Source organism: Eptesicus fuscus, chromosome 15 (genome assembly GCF_027574615.1).
Source record: "Eptesicus fuscus isolate TK198812 chromosome 15, DD_ASM_mEF_20220401, whole genome shotgun sequence".
In the NCBI taxonomy this organism is placed as follows: domain Eukaryota; kingdom Metazoa; phylum Chordata; class Mammalia; order Chiroptera; family Vespertilionidae; genus Eptesicus; species Eptesicus fuscus.
The window spans coordinates 563,573-583,530 of NC_072487.1; the positions used below are offsets into that span (position 1 = coordinate 563,573).

General features: G+C 47.0%; 1 protein-coding gene across 2 annotated transcripts in view; it reads left to right on the plus strand.

Moving 5' to 3' along the window:
* CENPP (centromere protein P) overlaps positions 1–19,958 on the plus strand; it is a 258,919-nt gene that overhangs the window by 36,873 nt on the left and 202,088 nt on the right. For both annotated transcript variants that reach the window (XM_008156887.3, XM_054727451.1), the window contains exon 5: positions 16,200–16,296. In XM_008156887.3, the coding sequence (XP_008155109.1) occupies positions 16,200–16,296 (97 nt within the window). The remainder of the gene's footprint in view (positions 1–16,199; positions 16,297–19,958) is intronic.

Here is a 19,958-nt window from a genome sequence, read left to right on the forward strand (position 1 = left end):
ATGGATTTTTGTACCTTGCTTTTTTTATCCTGCTACTTTATTGTATTTCTCTATTGTTTCTAATAGTTTTTTGGTGGAGTCTAGGGTTTTATATATACAGAATCATGCCATTTGCAAAAAGTGACACTTTTACTTCTTCTTTCCCAGTTTGGATGCCTTTTATTTTTCTTGCCTGATTGCTCTGGCTAGGACTTCCAGAACTATCTATACTAATTAATAAAAGGGTAATATGCTAATTAGAATAGATAGACAGGACGTCTTCTGGACGTTATTCCGGGTGTCCTTCCTGATAAAGCCATGGCCCCAGCTGCCCGGTTCCGGGTGCCTGCAGCCGAGGGCCCAGGAGGCACCGTCTGGGGTCCCAGGTGCCTGCCCGGGCAAAGCTGCCCGTGTCCTGGGTGCCTGCGGCTGGCCAGGCGAAGCTGGCCTGGGTCCTGGGTGCCTGCACCCAGCCAGAGGGAAGGAAACCTGAGTCCTGGTTGCCTGCAGCTGGCCAGAGGAGGGAAGCTTGGGTCCTGGGTGTGGGGACTGAGGCAGAGGTGGGTAGGGGCGATCATGCAGGCAGGCAGAGGTGGTTAGGGGTGATCAGGCAGGCAGGCGAGTGGTTAGGAGCCAGCGGTCCCGGATTTCGAGGGATTGGGCCTAAACCGTCAGTATGACATCCCCTGAGGGGTCCCGGATTGCGAGAGGGTGCAGGCCGGGCTGAGGGATCCCCCCCATGCACGAATTTCGTGCACCAGGCCTCTGATGTTAAATAAGAATAGTGAAAATGGGCACCCTTTTCTTGTTCCTGATTTTAGAGCAGGGGTGGGGAACCTTTTTTCTGCCAGGGACCATTTGAATGTTTCTGACATCATTTGCTGCCATACAAAAATATCAACTTAAAAATTAGCCTGCTATATTTGGTAAAACATTTAATGAACTCACCCCTCATGACCGAATGATTTCAGAGCCTTATATGGCCTGCAGGCTGGATGTTCCCCAGTCCTGTGTTAGGCTCTCAGGTTTTCACTATCAAGTATGATACTAGCTGAGACTTTGTTGTACATGGTCTTTATTTTATGTTATCCTATACCCATTTTACTGAGTATTTTGATCATAAATGGATGTTTTATCTTGTCAAATAATTTTTATCCTTCGTTTTATTAATGTGGTGTATTGCATTGATCGATTTGCATATGTTGAACTATGCTGTGCCCCTGGAACGATCTCCAGTTAATTGTGATGTATTATCTTGAAAGAATATTGTTTTATTTGATTTGCCTAGTATCTTATTTAGAATACTTTCATTTGTGTTTATCACAGATATTGGTCTGAGTTGTGTGTGTGTGTGTGTGTGTGTGTGTGTGTGTGTGTGTGTGTTACCTTGACAAGTTTTGGTATTAGGGTTATGTTGAATTCTTAAAAAATGTTAGGAAGTATTGGCTCTTCTTCAATTTTTTGGAAGAGTTTGAGAAGGATAGGTATCAAATCTTTGAATGTTTTGTAGAATTCACTAGTGAAACCATCTCGTCCTGGACTTTTATTTTTTGGAAGATTTTTGATGGTTGTTTCAATTTCCTTGCTGTTGATCAGCCTATTTAGATTTAACAGTTCTTTGTGATTCAGTCTAGGAAGGTTACAGCTTTCTAGGAACTTATCTGTTTCTTTTAGAATTGGTAGCATATGATCTTGCTATTCTTTCTTGTTTCTTTGTATTTCTGTGGTGTTTGTAGTAACTTCTTTCATTTCTGGTTTTGTTTGAGTATTTTCACTTTTTCGTTAGTGAGTCTAGATAGATGTTTGTCAATTTTATTAATGTGTTCAAAGAACTAGCTCTTTGTTGCATAAAACTTTGACATAGTCTTTTTGTTCTCTGTTTCATTACTTCTGCTGACTTTGGGTTGGTTTTGTTCTTTTTCTAGTTCTTTCACATTTAAAGTTACACTGTTTCCTTGGGACTTTTCTTGACTTTGAGCTAGTCCTGCAGTGGTATAAACTTTTGTCTTAGCACGGAACCTTTGGAATGCTTTACTTGCATTCCAAAAGTTTTGACATGTCATAGTACCCTTCTCATTTGTCTATTTGTATCTTTTGATCTCTACTTTTATTTCTTCTTTGACCTCATTTTTTTCTTCTTAAATATTATTTTACTGATTTCAGAGAGGAAGGGAGAGGAAGAGAGAGATAGAAACATCAATGATGAGAGAGAATCATCGACCAGCTGCCTCCTGCACGCCCCCTACTGAGGACCAAGCCTGCAACCTGGGCATGTGCCCTGACTGGGAATCTAACCATGACCTCCTTGTTCACAGGCTGACGCTCAACCATTGAGCAACACTGGCCAGACCCTTGGATTTTTAGTAGCATGATGTTTAATCTCCAGATATTTCTGGGTTTTTTTCCCCTTTTTCTTTTTGAACTTGATTTCTAATTTCAAATCATTGTGGTCAGAGAATATGCTTGGTATGATTTCATTCTTTTAAAATTTGTTATTAAGACTAGTTTCATGTCCCAGCTGATGGTCTATCCCTTAGAATGTGCTGTGTACACTAGAGAATAATGTATAATCTGGTTTTCTGGGATGTAAATGTCAATTATATTCATTTGGTCTGTTGTGTGATTTAAGACTGGTATCTCTTTATTGATTTTCTGATTGGATGATCTAGCCATAGTTCTCAATGGGGTATTTAGATCCCCTACTATGATTGTTTTTTTGTGAGTTTTTCCCATTAGTTCTATTATATATTTTGTTGCTTTCTGCCTAGGTACATATACTATATTGATAATTGTTATGTCTTCGTGATGTAATGTCCCCTTTATCATTATAAAATGATCATCTTTGTCTCTTGTGACCTTTATTATTTTGTCAGATATAAGTGTGGCTATACCTGCTTTTCTCTAGATACCATTTGCTTGGAGAATCATTTTCTACCCTTTCACATTGAGTATATATTTGTCTTTGCAGCTTATATGTGTCTCCTGAAGGCAGCATATGGTTGGGTTTTGTTTTTGGATCCAATATGCTCCTCTCTTTTTATTATTGAATTTAGTCCATTTATGTTTAGGGTGATTATTATTATTATTATTTTTAAAAATACATTTTTATTGGTTTCAGAGAGGAAGGAAGAGGAAGAGAGAGAGATAGAAACATCCATGATGAGTGAGAAACATGGATCGGCTGCCTCCTGCAAGTCCCCCACTGGGGATTGAGCCCACAACCCGGGCATGTGCCCTTGACCGGAATTGAACCTGGGACCTTTCAGTTTCCAGGCTGATGTTCTATCCACTGAGCCAAACCGGCTAGGACTAGGGTGATTGTTGATGTATCAGGATTTCCTGTAGTTATTTTATCTTAATGTGTGGTAGCTCTAAAGCTTTGTGTCTCTATTGTTTCTTTTCCCTTGTGTTTCTCTCCGTTGTAATTTGGTAGTATCCTCCTATATAATAAGAGAGAAATATGCAAATTAGGTTGGGACATAACGACCAGCTCAGGAGGTTGTGTCATGACCAGCTCAGAGCACGCCCCCAGCCCTAGTGAACGCACACACACCAGGGCTAGGGGCGGGCTCCGAGCGGCCACAGCACGGCTCGGAGGCTGCCCCCAGCCCCAGCGCCACCCAGCTCCCAGGCCACTCCCACCGGGGGTTCACAGGCAGGCATGGCACGCTGCCTGCCCTGGGAGCCTTCCTGCCCTGGAAACAAGTCCCTGGTGGGAGTGCAGTGCCGACCAGCTCTGAGGCCACTCCCACCGGGGGTTCACGGGAAGGCACACCACGCTGCCTGCCCTGAGAGCAAGGCCCCCAACGGCCCTGCCTCTGAGCCACGCTGCCACCAGGACCAAGGCCCTCAGTGGACCTGCAGACCCACCCAGGGGGGCATGCTCCGAGCCGCCACGGCCAGACTGTGGCTTAGGACACCCCCTGAGGGCTCCCAGACTGTGAGAGGGGGCAAGCTGGGCTGAGGGACATCACCCAGTGCACAAATTTCGTGCACCGGGCCTCCAGTTCTATAATATTTTTCTCTATTTTTTTTAAAGTTGTGTCTCAGTTTTCTGATTGTGTGTGTGTGTGTGTGTGTGTGTGTGTGTGTGGTGATCATAAGTTTTATTACAAAGAAAGGTATACACACACACACACACACACACTAGGGGCCCGGTGCACAAAAATCGTGTATGGCGGGGGTGTCCCTCAGCCTGGCCTGCGCCCTCCCGCAATCCAGGACCCCTCGGGTATGGTCCCTAGACCTGGCCGGCGATCAGGGCCTATCGGGGCTTTCTTTCTCCTGGCTGTTGGCAGCTGGCCCTGCCCACGCTGCTGCCACTGCTTGCCATCTGTGCAGCACTGCCCCCTCCCTCTCCCACCACTGGTTGCCTTCCTCTGCGGGAGACAGGTGTGGGGTGTGATCGCTTGGCTGGCCTGGGCCTCTCCCTGTGGAAAGTAACCCTAATCCCTGTAGGGTTTCTTGGCTGGCCTGGGCCTCTCCCTCATCGTTTGTTGGCCGGTCCCGCACACCCACCACAGTGTCACTGGTCAGTGTTCTGGGCCTCCCTCTATGGGGCAATCGATCGCGGGCCCCCCAGATCGATCGCCCCGCAGAGGGAGGCCCCACCCACCCATCACAGCACCACCAGCTGGGTGGTCTGGGCCTCCCTCTGTGGCTGCTGGCCGGGTGACCCTGCCCACCTGCTGTATCGCCGACAGCTGGGTAGCCTGGGCCTTCTTCTTTGGGGCAATTGCACAGCCCCCCCACCTCCCATGATGGATCGCCCCACCAGCCAGTGGCCTGGGCCTCCCTCTGTGGGGCGATCATGGGGCAATGGCGGGGTCCCCCGACCAATTGCATCACACCCACCTTGGCTGGCCTGGCGCTAGTGCGTGTCATAGTGTGGTCATCCAGAAGGTCATCCGGATGGTTGTTCTGCTGTTCGGTCATTCGGTCGATTTGCTTGTTATGCTTTCATTATTATAGACTAGAGGTCCGGTGCACGAATTTGTGCATGGTTGGGTGGCCGGCAGGGATTGGGCCCCAGCTTGCGTCCCCAGCCTCTCAGCCCTAGCTCGCCCTCCCACCCCGCAGCCCTGCTTGGCACCCCACCTTGGCCTGGCGCCGCCCCTTCACCTGCTCCACCATCCCGTCTGCAAGGTGATTGATCAGGGCTAGGTGCCCTGCCCAGCTCCCTCAGTGCCTGGGAGCCGGGCGGCGGCCCCACCCCCGGTCACCACTGCTGGTCACCATTTTTGGGATGATTGGTTGGGGCTGGGCCCTCCGCCCAGTTCTCTCAACGCCTGGGAGCCAGGCGGTGGCCCCAAACCCTAGCCATCATGGTTGGTCACAGTCTGAGGGGCGATTGGCAGGGTGATCTGGCCCCTGCTCTCACCTGCCTTGGCCTGGTGTCGCCTGCCATCTGCTTCACAATCCCTCTGCCGTCCCACTCTCATCGGGGCTCATAGAGGCCGGCAGCACCTTCACTGCCGCCTGCTGCCAGCGCTGCGTCACTGACGCCTGTGATGTTCCGTGCCGCCCCCTGGTAGTCAGTGCATGTCATAGCGAGTGGTCAAACTCCCGGTCTCCCAGTCGAACGACCGCCCGAAGGGACAATTTGCATATTAGACTTACTATATAGGATGTAGTTTTTTTTTCTGAAGGCAGTTTATCTTTATTCACCTTTGCAAATTCAGACTTCTATCCTCTCCTTTTATTTATTTTTTTTTGTCGTCACAAGTTTTCCCTACTTATGTTGTGAATTCCTTCCCAAATTGCAGTAACTATTGTATTCTTCTTTCTCTTTTTAAATATTTTTACCTTTAACTTTTAAGTGATACTTAAGTGTAAGTACGTTATTCTGAAAAAACTAGAGGCTCAGTGCACGAAGTTGTGCATGGGTGGGGTCCGGCGGACCTCGCCCCAATTGAGGTGGATCGGGGCTGGACCTTTGGGAGGAGGAGATGGTAGGAGGTTGGCCGGCTGGCCCTCCCCGATCAGGGCCAATGAGGGCCGGGCTGGCTAGGGGGAGGCTGCGGGCGATTGGCCGGTGGGCCCACCCCTGATTGGGGTTGGGGGGCTGATTGGGGGTGGTTCTGGCCATGGGGAGAAGCTGTGGGTGGTGGGCCAGCCGGCCCTGCCCCCATTGGGGTTGGGGGTGCAATCAGGGGCGGGGCCAGCTGGGGTGAGGGGCTGCCGGCCTATCATGGTGGGGTGGGCTGATTGGGGCCAGGGCTGGTGGGGAAGGGTGGAAGGCTGGGGGGGAATGGCGGGGGTGGTTTGGCTGGCCGGCCCCACCCTTGATGGGGTGGGAGAGTCCGATCGGGGTAGGCCAGCTGATCAGGCAGGTTTGCTGGCCACAGTGGGCGTCATAGTGACCGGTTGTTAGTCGTTTTAGCATTATGGTCACTGGCTTTTTATATATATAGATGGTTGTAATATTCGGTTTCTATCTGTCTCTTGATAATCTTTGTCATTGTTTTGTGTCCTTTTGTTCTTTGTTTCAGGTAGAATAACCCCATTGAACATTTCCTGTAATGGAGGTCTGCTGGTAAATTTCCTTAGCTTCTGTCTGTCTAGAAAAGTCTATTTCTTTTTCATATCTAAAGGATAACTTTGCTGGATATATTATTTTTGGTGATAATTTATCTTTTTCAGTAGCTTAAATACATAATTCTACTCTCTCCTAGCTTGTAGGGTTTCTTCTGAGAAAGCTGGTGATAATTAATGGGATTTTCTATATCAATTACTTTCTTCTTTTCCCTGGTTGCATTGAGAATTATTTCTGTGCCATTAATTTTTGACAGTTTTAATACAATTTGCCTTTAAGAAGACCTTTGTTAGATAACTAGGTGTTCTGTTTGCCTTTTGGCTTCAAGGATCTAGCCCTTTGCATAGGTTTGGGAAGGTGTCCTCCACTATTTGTTTGAATTGACTCTGAATTCCCTCCTTTCCCTCCTGTCTTCTAGTATGCCCGTTACTCTTATACAGTATTACTCTTTCTGAGGGAGTCAGATTGCTCTCGTAGAGGGTTTTTTTTAACTCTCAGGACTCTCTTCTTCCCTCTGCGTCATATCTTTGATATCGCTAATTCTTTCTTCCATCTGGTCAGCTCTTTATCCTAAGCTTGCTAGTTAATTTTTTTTTATCTCTTTTATTGAGTTCTTTCTCTTCAGAATTTCTATTTGGTTCTTTTTTAGCTTCAAGCTCTTTGGTAAAAAACTCCTTTTGTTTGTTGATTTTATTTGAGTCTATTAAACTGCCTATGTGTGTTTTCTTGTATTTCATTGAGTTTTTTAGAATTGCAATCTTGAAATTTCTGTCATTTAAATTACATATTTGCATGTCTTTAAGTTTATTTTCTGAAGGTTTTTTATTTTCTTTCTAAGCCGCCTCTGGAGCAAGGTATTCTGTGCTTTCTGGGGAGGCGGGCGTCTTTTCTGTGACCATTCCCCTAGGTCCTAGGGCATCAACGCCTCAGCGGAATGTGGGCGCCTCAGCGGAATGTGGGCGGCAATAGGGTTCCAGGTCCATGAAATCCAGCAAGGCCTCCTGATGGGGGGAGGGATGAGCTGGCAGTGCCTGGCTAATACCTTTGTGGCTTTGTTCTCCCCGTAATGGTGAGTGGCAGCCTCACCTCTGTATCTCCATTCCTGGAATTAGCCACAGAGTACACCTTTCACTCAGGAAAAAACTTTCTGTGGTTCCATTTCTCAAAATTCCAGACATTGCAGTCTGCAGCCCGACACTTACCAATACAGTTTCTTCTGTGGTCCTCTGCCACTCTGGGCGGTGGGATGCGGCAGCCAGTCTCTGTGGCTTTGTTTTTCTGCCTGGTGATAGTGGCCTTCAGACCACCTCACTTCTGTTCTTTGTCCGTGCCCAAATCACTGGGCTCATCCACAGCACATACTGACCAGGGATGCTCACTGTACCTGTATGCGCCTCCTGGCAAAAGGGAGTGTCATTGCAACCTTATTCCTTCTCCCGAGACGACAGTGAGCTCTGGGCTGTGTTCAGGGCACCATCTCAGCTCTTCCCTCCTCTTGGTTTACTCCACTGCTCACCTTCAGATGTTTCAATGCACGGGTATCTCAGATGTGTTTATGTGTTGAGGACTGAATCCTTTGTTGAATGATAGCTATTCACATAGTTGTAATATCAGTGGGAGAGACCAAGGGGACCTCTCACATTGCCATTTCTCTGAGGTCCTTATGTTGGATTTTATCGAATGCTCTTTCTGCTTCTATTGATATGATCGTATGATTTTTATTTTTTATTTTATTTATGTGGTATATTGATTTGCAGATGAACCAACCTTGCATCCCTGGATGAAATCCCAATTAATTATGGCGTATGGTTGTTTTAATATATTGCTGAATTTGTTTTGCTAGTATTTTTTAAAATTAAACTTATTGGGTGACATTGGTTGATAGGGTCATATAGGTTTCAGGTGTACATTTCTATGATACATGCATGATTGGTATATTGCATTGTGTGCCCATCACCCAAAGTCAAATCATCTTTCATTACCACATATTTGGTCCCCTCTACCCTTTACTACTCCTGCACCCACGTCCCTCTTGTAACCATCATGCTTTTGTCTATGTCTATGAGTTTCAGTTTTAGATCCCACTTACGAGAAAAATCATATGGTTCTTAGCTTTTCCTCACTGACTTATTTTGCTTAACATAATATTCTCAAAACTAATCCATGTTGCCACAAATGGCAGTATTTCATTTTTTCTTATGCCTGAGTAGTATTCCATTGTATATATGTACCACATCTTCGTTATTGAATCCTAAATTAAAGAACGCTTTTGTTCTTTCTATGTCTTGGCCAGTGTGATTAATGCAGCAGTGAACATAGTGGTGCATATATCTTTGTGAATAAATAATATTCCATGTGTGAGCACGCATTTTTGTTATCCATTCACTTATTGCTAGACACGTTATTTGCATGTCTTTGCTACAGTAAATAATGTTGCAGTAAGCATGAGAGTGCATATATTTTTTCAAGTTAGTGTTTTTGTTTCTTTTAGATAAATACCCAGAAGTGGAGTTGGTGGATCATATATGGTCATTGTAGTTATAATTTTTTTGAGGAAACTCCATACAGTTTTTATATGCCTCTACCAGTTTACATTTTTACCAGCAGTGCACTGGTAAAGGGTTCACTTTTCTCCACATTCTGGTCAACACTTGTTATTTCTTATCCTATATAATAAAAGTCTAATATGCAAATTGTCCTCTGGACCGGGAGTTTGACCAGGGGGCGGGGCCAGCCAACCACAGGAAGGGAGGCCCTGGCCGGAGGTGGCAGCAGGCAGCCAGGGGAAGGGAGGTCCTGGCTGGCAGCTGGCAGCTTCTAGGGACCCTACCCATGCACAAATTTCGTGCACTGGGCCTCTAGTACTATATAATAAAAGGCTAATATGCAAGTTGTCCCCTCGACTGGGAGTTTGACTGGGAGTTCAACCAGGGAGTGAGGCCAGCCAGCCAACCACCCTCGGCCCAATTGGCCCCAATTGAGGCGGTCCGGCCGGACCCCACTCATGCACAAATTCGTGCACCAGGCCTCTAGTCTCTTTATAATAGTCACTAGAGGCCCGGTGCACGAAATTCGTGCACGGGTGTGTGTGTGTCCCTCAGTCCAGCCTGCACCCTCTCCAATCTGGGACCCCTTGAGGGATGTCTGACTGCCCGTTTAGGCCCGATCCCAGTAGGATTGGGCCTAAAGCGGCAGTCAGACATCCCTCTCACAATCCAGGACTGCTTGCTCCCAACTGTTCACCTGCCTGCCTTCCTGATTGCCCCTAAATACTTCTGCCTGCCAGCTTGATCACCCCCTAAGCACTCCCCTGCCAGTCTGATTGATGCCTAACTGCTCCCCTGCCAGCCTGTTTGCCCCTAACTACCCTCCCCTGCAGGCCTGCTCACCCCTAACTGCCCTTCCCTGCAGGCCTGGGTCCCCCCCAACTGCTATCCCCTGCAGGCCTGGGTCCCCCCCAACTGCCCTTCCCTGCAGGCCTGGTTTCTCCCAACTGCCCTCACCTGATGGCCTGATCACCCACAACTGCCCTCCCTTGCAGACCTGGTCCCTCTCAACTGCCCTCCCCTGCTGGCCATCTTGTGGTGGCCATCTTGTGTCCACATGGGGGCAGCCATCTTGTGTGTTAGAGTGACAGTCAATTTGCATATTCTTTTATTAGATAGGATTAGATAGGATAGAGGCCTGGTGCATGGGTGGGGGCCAGCTGGTTTTCCCTGAAGGGTGTCCCAGATCAGGGTGGGGGTTACCTTAGGTCGTGGGGCAGCCTGGGTGATGGGCCTGTGGTGGTTTGTACGCCAGCCACGCCCCCCGGTGACCCAAGCGGAGGCCCTGGTATCTGGGATTTATTTATCTTCTATAATTGAAACTTTATAGACTTGAATGGAGGCATAGGCCGGCCAGGGTGTGAGGAAAGCTTGGCTTCCTCCATTGCTGGGGAAACCCAAGCCTCCTGCTCGCTCCGTGTCCGCAGCCATCTTGGTTGGGTTAATTTGCATACCTGCTCCTGATTGGCTGGTGGGTGTGGCTGGTGGGTGTAGCGGAGGTGTGGTAAATTTGCATATTACTCTTTTATTAGTTAGGATTCTAACAGGCATGAGGTAGTATTTCATTGTGATTTTGGTTTGCATTTCCCTGAGATTAGTGATGTTGAGCACTTTTTTTTTTTTTTTTTAAAATATATTTTATTGATTTTTTACAGAGAGGAAGGGAGAGGGATAGAGAGCTAGAAACATCGATGAGAGAGAAACATCGACTAGCTGCCGCCTGCACACCCCCTACCGGGGATGTGCCCGCAACCATTGTACATGCCCTTGACCGGAATCGAACCTGAGACCTTTCAGTCCGCAGGCCGACGCTCTATCCACTGAGCCAAACCGGTTTCGGCAAGCACTTTTTTATGTACCTGTTGTCCATCTGTATTCCTCCCTCCCTCCCTTCCTTCCTTCCTTCCTTTCTGCCTCCCTCCCTTCCTCCCTTCCTCCCTTCCCTCCTTCCTTCCTTCCTTCCTTCCTTCCTTCCTTCCTTCCTTCCTTCCTTCCTTCCTTTTCTCTCTTCCTTCTTTCCTACCTTCCTTCCGTCCTTCCTTCCTCCCTTCCTTCCTTTCTCTCTTCCTTCCTTCCTACCTTCCTTCCTCCCTTCCTTCCTCCCTTCCTTCCTCCCTCCTTTCCTTCCTTCCTTCCTTCCTTCCTTTCTTCTTTCCTTCCTTCCTCCCTTCTCCCTTCCTTCCTTCCTTCCTTCCTTCCTTCCTTCCTTCCTTCCTTCCTTCCTCCCTTCCTTTTTCCCTCCTTTCCTTCCTTCCTTCCTTCCTTCCTTCCTCCCTTTCTTCTTTCCTTCCTTCCTCCCTTCTCCCTTCCTTCCTTCCTTCCTTCCTTCCTTCCTTCCTTCCTTCCTTCCTCCCTCCCTCCCTCCCTCCCTCCCTCTCTCCCTCCCTCCCTCTTTCTCTTTCTTCCTTCCTCCCTTCCTTTTTCCCTCCTTTCCTTTCTCCCTTCCTTCATCCCTCCCTTCCTTCCTTTCTCCCCCTCCCTCCCTTCTTCTCTCCCTCCTTTCCTTCCTTCCTTCCTTCCTCCCTTTCTTCTTTCCTTCCTTCCTCCCTCCCTCCTTCTCCTTCCTTCCTCTTCCTTCCTTCCTTCCTTCCTTCCTTCCTTCCTTCCTTCCTCCCTTCTCTCTTTCTTCCTTCCTCCCTTCCTTTTTCCCTCCTTTCCTTTCTCCCTTCCTTCATCCCTCCCTTCCTTCCTTTCTCCCCCTCCCTCCCTCCCTTCTTCTCTCTCTCCCTCCCTCCCTTCCTTCCTTCCTTCCTTCCTTCCTTCCTTCCTTCCTTCCTTCCTTCCTTCCTTCCTTCCTTCTATTGTTGAAAGTATTACATATGCCTTTTTCCCCCATTGACCCCTCCCCGGCCACTCCCACCCCCTAGGACAAGCCCCCACCGCCCCAGTGTCAGTGTCCATTGGTTATGCTAGTATACATGCATATAAGTCCTTTGTTTGTACGTCTTCTTTGGAAAAACGTTTCTTGCCCTAACCAGTTTGGCTCAGTGGATAGAGCATCAGCCTGCGGACTGAGGGGTCCCAGGTTCGATTCTGGTCAAGGGCAAGGTACCTTGGTTGTGGGCACATCCCCAGTAGGGGACATGCAGGAGGTAGATAATTGATGTTTCTCTCTCATTGATGTTTCTAACTCTCTATTCCTCTCCCTTCTTCTCTGTAAAAATCAATAAAATATATATTTTTTTAAAAGAAAGAAAAATGTTTCTTTAGGTCCTCCACCCATTTTCTTATGGGGTTGTTATTTGTGTTTTTTTGTTATTTCTTGCTATTGTATTATATAAGTTCTTTATATATTTATGATATTAATTCATATCAGATACTTGCTTTGGAGATATATTTTTCCATTTGGTACATTCCCTTTTATTCTGTTGATGGTTTTGCTTACTCTGCGGAAATTTTTTAGTTTGATGTAGTCCCTTGTTTATTTTGCTTTTGTTGCCTTAGCTTTTGGTGTCAAATTAAGACCAGTGGGTCAGCCCCAAGGGTGTGCTTAGGTTCTCTTATATAGGGTAGAAGTAGCAAAATAGGGTCAGGGTGTGGGTGGACGAGTCAGTCAGGCGGAGGTGAGGGAGGAGAATGCACGGGTCAGCCAGGCGGAGAGGAGTTCTTATCTTGCTTCTGCAGGCTTAAGTGGTCTTCCCCAAGCCATGGGAAAGGCTTATAACAATATATATTTCAGAAAACATGTCCAAGCAGGAGATATTAGGGGTAGTTCATCCTAACAATTACCAAGACCAATGTCCTCCCTTTTATCTTACACTAGAGGCCCAGCGCACAATTGAAATCGTGGGAGGAGGTGCCCCGCGGGAGTCCAGGACCCGCGCCTGACCTGCATAGTGCATAGCGCCGGCTGCCACTTTGTGTCTGCTGAGGTGGGGGCATGCTCCGAGCTGCGCCCCCAGCCGCTGAATTGTGTCCTGTCTGCTGGGGTGGGGGCAGGCGCTCCTGTGTATTGTGTCTCTGCTCCAGCCCGCCCCAGCCCCAGCCTCACCGCGGCTGCTGGGGCTGGGGACGGCATGCAGTCCCCTCCCACCCATCTGAGCGCGCAGCTCCTCCTGAGCAGTGGTGATGCAGCCTCCTCCTCCTGAGCGGTCATGATGCCTGGCTAATTAGCATATTCCCAGTTTATATATATATAGACTAGAGGCCTGGTGCACGAAATTCGGGCATAGGAGGGTGTGTCTCTCAGCCCAGCCTGCACCCTCTCCAATCTGGGACCCCTTGAGGGATGTCTGACTGCCCATTTTGGCCCGATCCTACCAGGCAGTCGGACATCCCTCTCACAATACAGGAATGCTGGCTCCCAACTGCTCACTGCCTGCCTTCCCGATTGCCCCTAACCACTTCTGCCTGCCAGCCTGATCACCCCCTAACCACTCCCCTGCAAGCCTGATTGATGCCTAACTGCTCCCCTGCCAGCCTGTTTGCCCCCAACTTCCCTCCTCTGCAGGCCTGGGTCCCTCCCAACTGCCTTTCCCTGCAGGCCCGGTCGCCCCCAACTTCCTTCCTCTGCCGGCCTGGTCACCCCTAACTGCCCTCCCCTGCAGGCTTGATCGCCGCAACTGCCCTCCCTTGCAGACCTGGTACCTCCCAACTGCCCTCCCCTGCTGGCCATCTTGTGGCGGCCATCTTGTGTCCACATGGGGGCAGCCATCTTTGACCACATGGGGGCAGCCATCTTGTGTGTTGGAGTGATAGTCAATTTGCATTTACTCTTTTATTAGATAGGATGATCTCTGCTGCTAGAGGGGAGCAATGTTTCCCTGGGCCTTTTTTTAAAAACCCTACCCTATGGCAGTTCTGGGTGCAATCTCCTCTAGTGTGCATTTGGGATACACAGGAGGCAAAAATAAACTTCTAGAAACTGAACACCTGATCCTCCCTTAATTCCTGAAGTCTCAACCCATTCTGCCTTCTTCTGTCCACATTTCAGAATCTTTCCTTACTTGTTATATGCATTATATCAATGGTTCTAAATTATAATTAATGGGAGTCTGGGAGGAATGTGCTTTTAAATCTATCATGATTAGGATGGGAACTTTACTCCGACACTTATTGAATGAATGATTAAATGAATACACACATCTTACCTACAAGTTGCTTGTGTTTGTGGGTGTCAGTATAACAATAGGTATAGTAGTAACAGAATTAAGATAAGTTCCTATGGGAACTTGTTAACATAAAAAACATTCAAAGCTGTAAAGAATTTTTGTGAGTTTATTTGAGCAAAATTGTCAACAAGTGTTGGAAAGCAGAATCTCAAAGAATTAATATAATGCTTCAGAGAATGGCAATGCTCTGGAGTATGGCGGGTTTTAACCTATTTTTATACATTACAATAAAAGGAGGAGACATAAGTGGGTTACATGAAATTCATTGGTGATAGATTAGGGAGGCAGGAAAAAGCAAAGCAGGAAGACCCCTGGGATTGGATAAAAATTGAAATGATAGGCTCATGTTTCTTTTACTTAGGATAGTTAACAGTCAAAACATGAGGCCATCCTCTGTGGTCTGACTTTAGATCTCTTAGTTGTAAGATCTCCACACAGGCCTTTTCTGAGTTAGTCAGGTTAGTATGTGGCCTCTTTTTGTCCACAAACTCATAGGCACAGAAATTATTTCTGGTGATTTTGGAATAGAACATGTGGTATGGTGGTAAGATCATTGTCCAGACAATGACTTTCTGACACCAAGCGGGTGTCCTTCAGTTCAGTTTAATCCTGACCCACAGGTTAAGGGCAAAACCCTCCACAAGACTGCCCCGTTTCATATGCCAGCACAAGTCTCAGGCCCCCTGCATGTCTGACCTACTTAGCAATCATTTGAGTGTTCCCACAGCCCCTCAGATATTTTTAAAATATATTTTTATTGATCTCAGAGAGGAAGAAAGACAGAGAGAGAGAGAAACATCAATGATGAGAGAATCATTGATCAGCTGCCTCCTGCACGCCACCTAGTGGGGATGGAGCCTGCAACCCTGGCATGTGCCCTTGACTAAAATCGAACCCAAGACCCTTTAGTCAGCAGGCTGATGCTTTATCCACTAAGCCAAGCCAGCTAGGGCAAGCCTCCTCAGATTTGATAATTTGCTAAGACTCAAGAAGCTCTCTGAAAAATGCTATACTAAAAACTGTGATTTTATTATTATTATTATTATTATTTTTAAATATATTTTTATTGATTTCAGAGAGGAAGGGAGAGTATAGAGAGATAGAAACATCAATGATGAAAGAGAATTGTTTATTGGCCGCCTTCTGCCCAGGGGATTGAGCTGGCAACCCCAGGCAGGTGCTCTTGGCCAGAATTGAACCTGGGACCCTTCAGTCCACTGGCTGACACTCTAGCCACTGAGCCAAACCAGCTAGGGCTGTGATTTTATTATTAAAGGTACAACCTAGAAACAGTTAAATGGAAACAATGACTAGGCCATGGTCTGGGGCAAGGGCAGCGTTGGGGTATGAGGAGATATGTAGACTTTTGCACCCTTTCTTGTGGAATCCATGCACATTAGCCTCCAGCACATCAATGTGTTCACCAACTAGGAAGCTCCACTGAGCTTTGTTATCCAGATTTTTATTGGTGTTTCCTTACCTATTGGTAATTGATTAAATGATCGCCCACGTGATTGAGCTCCTCCCACCTCCCCTCTCCTTCCTGGAGATTTGATTGGCCCAAAGTTTCAATCTCTTTGATCAAGTGGTTGGTGATTCTGGTGACCAGTCCCTATCTGGAGGCTCTCTAGGGGTCACCTTGAGTCATTCACGTCACAAAGGCACTCCTGTCACTCGGGACTTTTAAAGGTTTTTGAAGCTCGGTGCCAGCAACTAGGGACAAAGCAAGATATATTCTTTATTCTACCACAGTTATCAAGTAAAATTCCAAGGAGAATGTGGCATTTGAGTGGTGCCCTGGAAGATGGGTAGGATTTAAACATTTGGAGATGGGGAAAAGGGCATTCGAGGCTGAAAAAGTTGCATTAGCCGGTACACACTCAAAAGTGCAGAGTTCAGTATGTAGAAATATATCTAATATTTTCTTTAGCTTTAGTGAAGGATCTATAAAAAAGAATATTGACTAAAGCCAGATTGGACCTCTCATTTAACAATATTTATTAATCATAAACTTTTTTATTCCTACAGAGCAGAAGAAAGAAGAGATCTGTTTATGTTTTTCCGAAGCCTGCACTTTTTTGTGGAATGGTGTGAATATCGGAAGCGCACATTTAAACATTTCAAGGTAGTGTCTAAAGTCTTCAAATTTAAACATATGATAACAAAGTGAAACTCATTTTAATTTGGAGATTTAACATAACATTCTTTCCTTAAAGTTTTTAATCAAGAAAAATTTAATTGACTTCTAGAATTTGCAATTATTTGGAATAAATGAAGGAGGAATGCTTTTGTACAAATCAGTGAATCTTTATGATGGAATATCTTGAGAGAAGTGTGTTTATAGTCTTATATGTTTTATAATACACATTTGAAAAATTAATCTATCAGGGGTCCTTGAAGTAGAATGACAAACGCTGATGAAGAGCCCGCTGGGATGGCTCAGCTGGTTGAGCACCGCATCCTGAGCACCAACAGGTTGCCCATTCGATTCCCGGTGAGGGCGCATGCCGCCTGGGCAGGAGGCAGCTGATGAATGTTTCTCTCTCTACCCTCTCCCTTCTTCTCTCTCTAAGAGTCAATTTTAAAAGTGTTTTTAAAAGATAAAATTATAGCATGCTTATCACATAGCAGTATGATCTTTATTTCCTGAGTTAGCCTTTGTATTTTAAACTTCTAAATAATTAACATATATTTCAAGTTTAAATACTGAACCCTGATTTTTATAAGGTAATGCTTCTTAAGTCTCATCCTGATATATTAAAAACCTCCTTTTTATTCCTTTTGTTTGTTTTCTGGCATAACTAGAATTATGTTTGGCTGCATTGTAACCCCCCAGGTTCTACCTAGCTGGATAGCATCCAATTATTAACAGCAGGGATCCACACAAAAACCAGCTCTGAAAGAGCCAGCAGAAATAGGATCTCAAGGTTCAGGTTTCCCCAAGAGCCATGAACTCTCCTTTGCTTTGTTTTCTATTATTATTATTATCGTTATTATTATTATTATTATTACTAGAGGCCTGGTGCACGAAAATTTGTGCACTGGGGGGGGGGGGGGTCCCCTCAGCCTGGCCTGCCTCCTCTCACAGTCTGGGAGCCCTTAGGGGATGTCCTACTGACGGCATAGGCCCTCTCAGAGGGGGACTAAGCCGCAGTCTGGCCTCCCTCTGTGGGAGGCGACCAGGCTGATCATGGGAAGGCGCCACCCCCATCACCCCGCTGCTGCCACTGCCAGCCGGCCGCTGCGACAGATGGCTGGCCAACTGACTGATGGCCGCTGGCCCCGCCCCCCGCCCCCTGCCCACTGGTGGGTGGGGGGCAATCTGGGGCCAGGTCGGCTGGGGGAGGGGCTGTGGGAGGTTGAGGCACAGCAGGTCGCACCCTGTCCAGCCTCTGTGGAGGGTGTTGTCTCTGTGGCTGCCTCTGCAGAAGGGGCAGCACTGGGACCGGGACCGCGCAGCCCCCTCTCCCGCGGCCTCTGTGGGAGGGGCCGAGGCGCCGGACTGGCCCGCACTGCCGCCTCTCCCACGCTGCCAGCCCTTGGCCCTCGCAGCCACTGTGGCTTTGTCCGGATGGACGTCTGGAAGATGTCCTGTCTAATTAGCGTGTTCGCCTTTTATTAGTATAGATTATTTGCATTCAGTTTGGTTGAACTAATAAAACCTGTCAGGCATAGGGTTTTCTTTAGAATGAAACATGCTAATACCTGTACCTGTACTGTGATCCCTTGAGGAGTCCTCTCGATCCTCTCGTTTACTTGCAGGTGCTCTTGGCACCAGAACAATTAAATAGTTCTTCTTCCCAAACGACTGAGGAATATGCTGGCAGTTACAGTTATGAATCACCTAATGTGGTTGTTTACTTACACATTTGAATGGGTTGTGGGGAATGGGAGCACTGGTTCCATTTCCAAAGCCAGTTCACCTCCAGGTGCTTTCCATGCAGGTGTGAAGTGTGAGTGTGTGTTTTTCCTGTAGGGCAGAGCATGCCGGGTTAAGGTCACTAGAACGGAAAGAAACAGCCACATGGTCGTACAGTTACGTTAATATCTAGCTCCGGAAGCTTTCAGTATTCCAAACGGAAACTCTGTCCCATAAATGGTAACTTGTATTTCCTTCTCCCCCAGCTTCCGGGAACAGCATTCTAGCTTCTGTTTCTGTGGATGTGACTACCCTGGTTATTCATTGAAGCAGAACCCTAAAATCAGCCCTTTGCCTGGCTTATTTCTCATAACAATCTGTGTTGTTGCATATGTCATGATGTCATTCCTTTTTAAGGCTGAATAATATTCCATTTTATGTGCTTTATCACATTTTGTTGATCCATCCATCTCTTAATGGACAGTTGGGTTGTTTCTATCTTTTGGCTATTGTGAATAATGCTTCTATGAAGCATGGTATACAATAACCATTATATCTGTTCAAATCCCTGCTTTCAGTTCTCTTAAGTATAACCGGTGAGTGAAATTCCTGGATTATATGGCAAGTCTATCTTTAATATTTTTTAAGAACTGCATGTTTATTTCCACAGTAGCTATACCATTTTACATTTCCAACATCAGTGTACAAGGCTTCCGATTCCTTCATTTTCAGTTGTTAATTTGGGGTGTTTTTTTTTTCTTTTTTTGTCATAGCCAGCCTAATGGGTGTGAAGTGGTATTCTCATTGTGTGTGTTTTAATATTTTTATTGATTTCAGAGAGGAAGGGAGAGGGAGAGATAGAAACATCAATGATGAGAGAGAATCATTGATCGGCTGCTTCCTGCACGCCCTTTACTGGGCATCGAGCCTGCAACCCGAGCATGTGCCCTTGGCTGGAATCGAACTCGGGACTCTCCAATCCACAAGCTGACGCTCTATCCACTGAGCAAATCAGCTAGTGCCTCATTGTGGTTTTGATTTGCATTTTCTCAATAACCAGCAATGTTGAGCATCTCTTCGTGTGCTTATGGGCCATTTGTATGTCTTCTTTGGAGAAATATCTGTGCAAGGCCTTTCCGCACTGAATCAGATTGTTGGAGTTTTTATTGTTGAGTTGTAGTTCTTTATAAATTCTAGATATTGATCCCTTATCTGATACATAATTGGTAAATACTTTTCATTCTCTTGAAAATGTCTTGGTACATGAAAGTTTTTAATTTTGAAGAAGCCAAATTATCTATTTTTAATGCTATATCCAAAATATTACTGTCAAATTTAATGTTATAAAGATTTTTCTCTAAGAGTTTTATAGTTTAGCCCTTAAGTTTAGGTGTTTAGTTTGTAAGCTAAGGATCCAACTTCATTCTTTTGCATGTGCTTATTCAGTTTTCCAGCACTGTTTGTGGAAGAGACTGTCCTTTTCCTATTGAGTGGTTTTGGCGCCTTTGTTGAAATCCTTTGAATATATATATATACTAGCTTTCCCGTTGCAGGAAAATTCCTGCAATGGGATTTCCTGCTGCACTCTACCCCGCCTCCGTTCCTCCCTTGCCGCCCGCCTCGCCTTCTCCTCTGGCCCTCCCGCATTTCCCTTCGCCCCCGGCCCCGCCTCCACTCCGCCTTTATCACCCGCCTCACCTTCTCCTCCAGCCCGCCCGCATTTCCCTTTGCTCCGCCATTGTCGCCCGCCTCCGCCCCGCCCCGCCCTTGCCGCCCGCCTCACCTTCTCCTCCGGCCCGCCTGCTTTTCCCTTCGCCCCCGGCCCCGCCTCCGCCCCCGGCCCCGCCTCCGCCCCGCCCTTGCCGCCCGCCTCGCCTTCTCCTCCGGCCCTCCCGTGTTTCCCTTCGCCCCGGGCCCCGCCTCCGCCC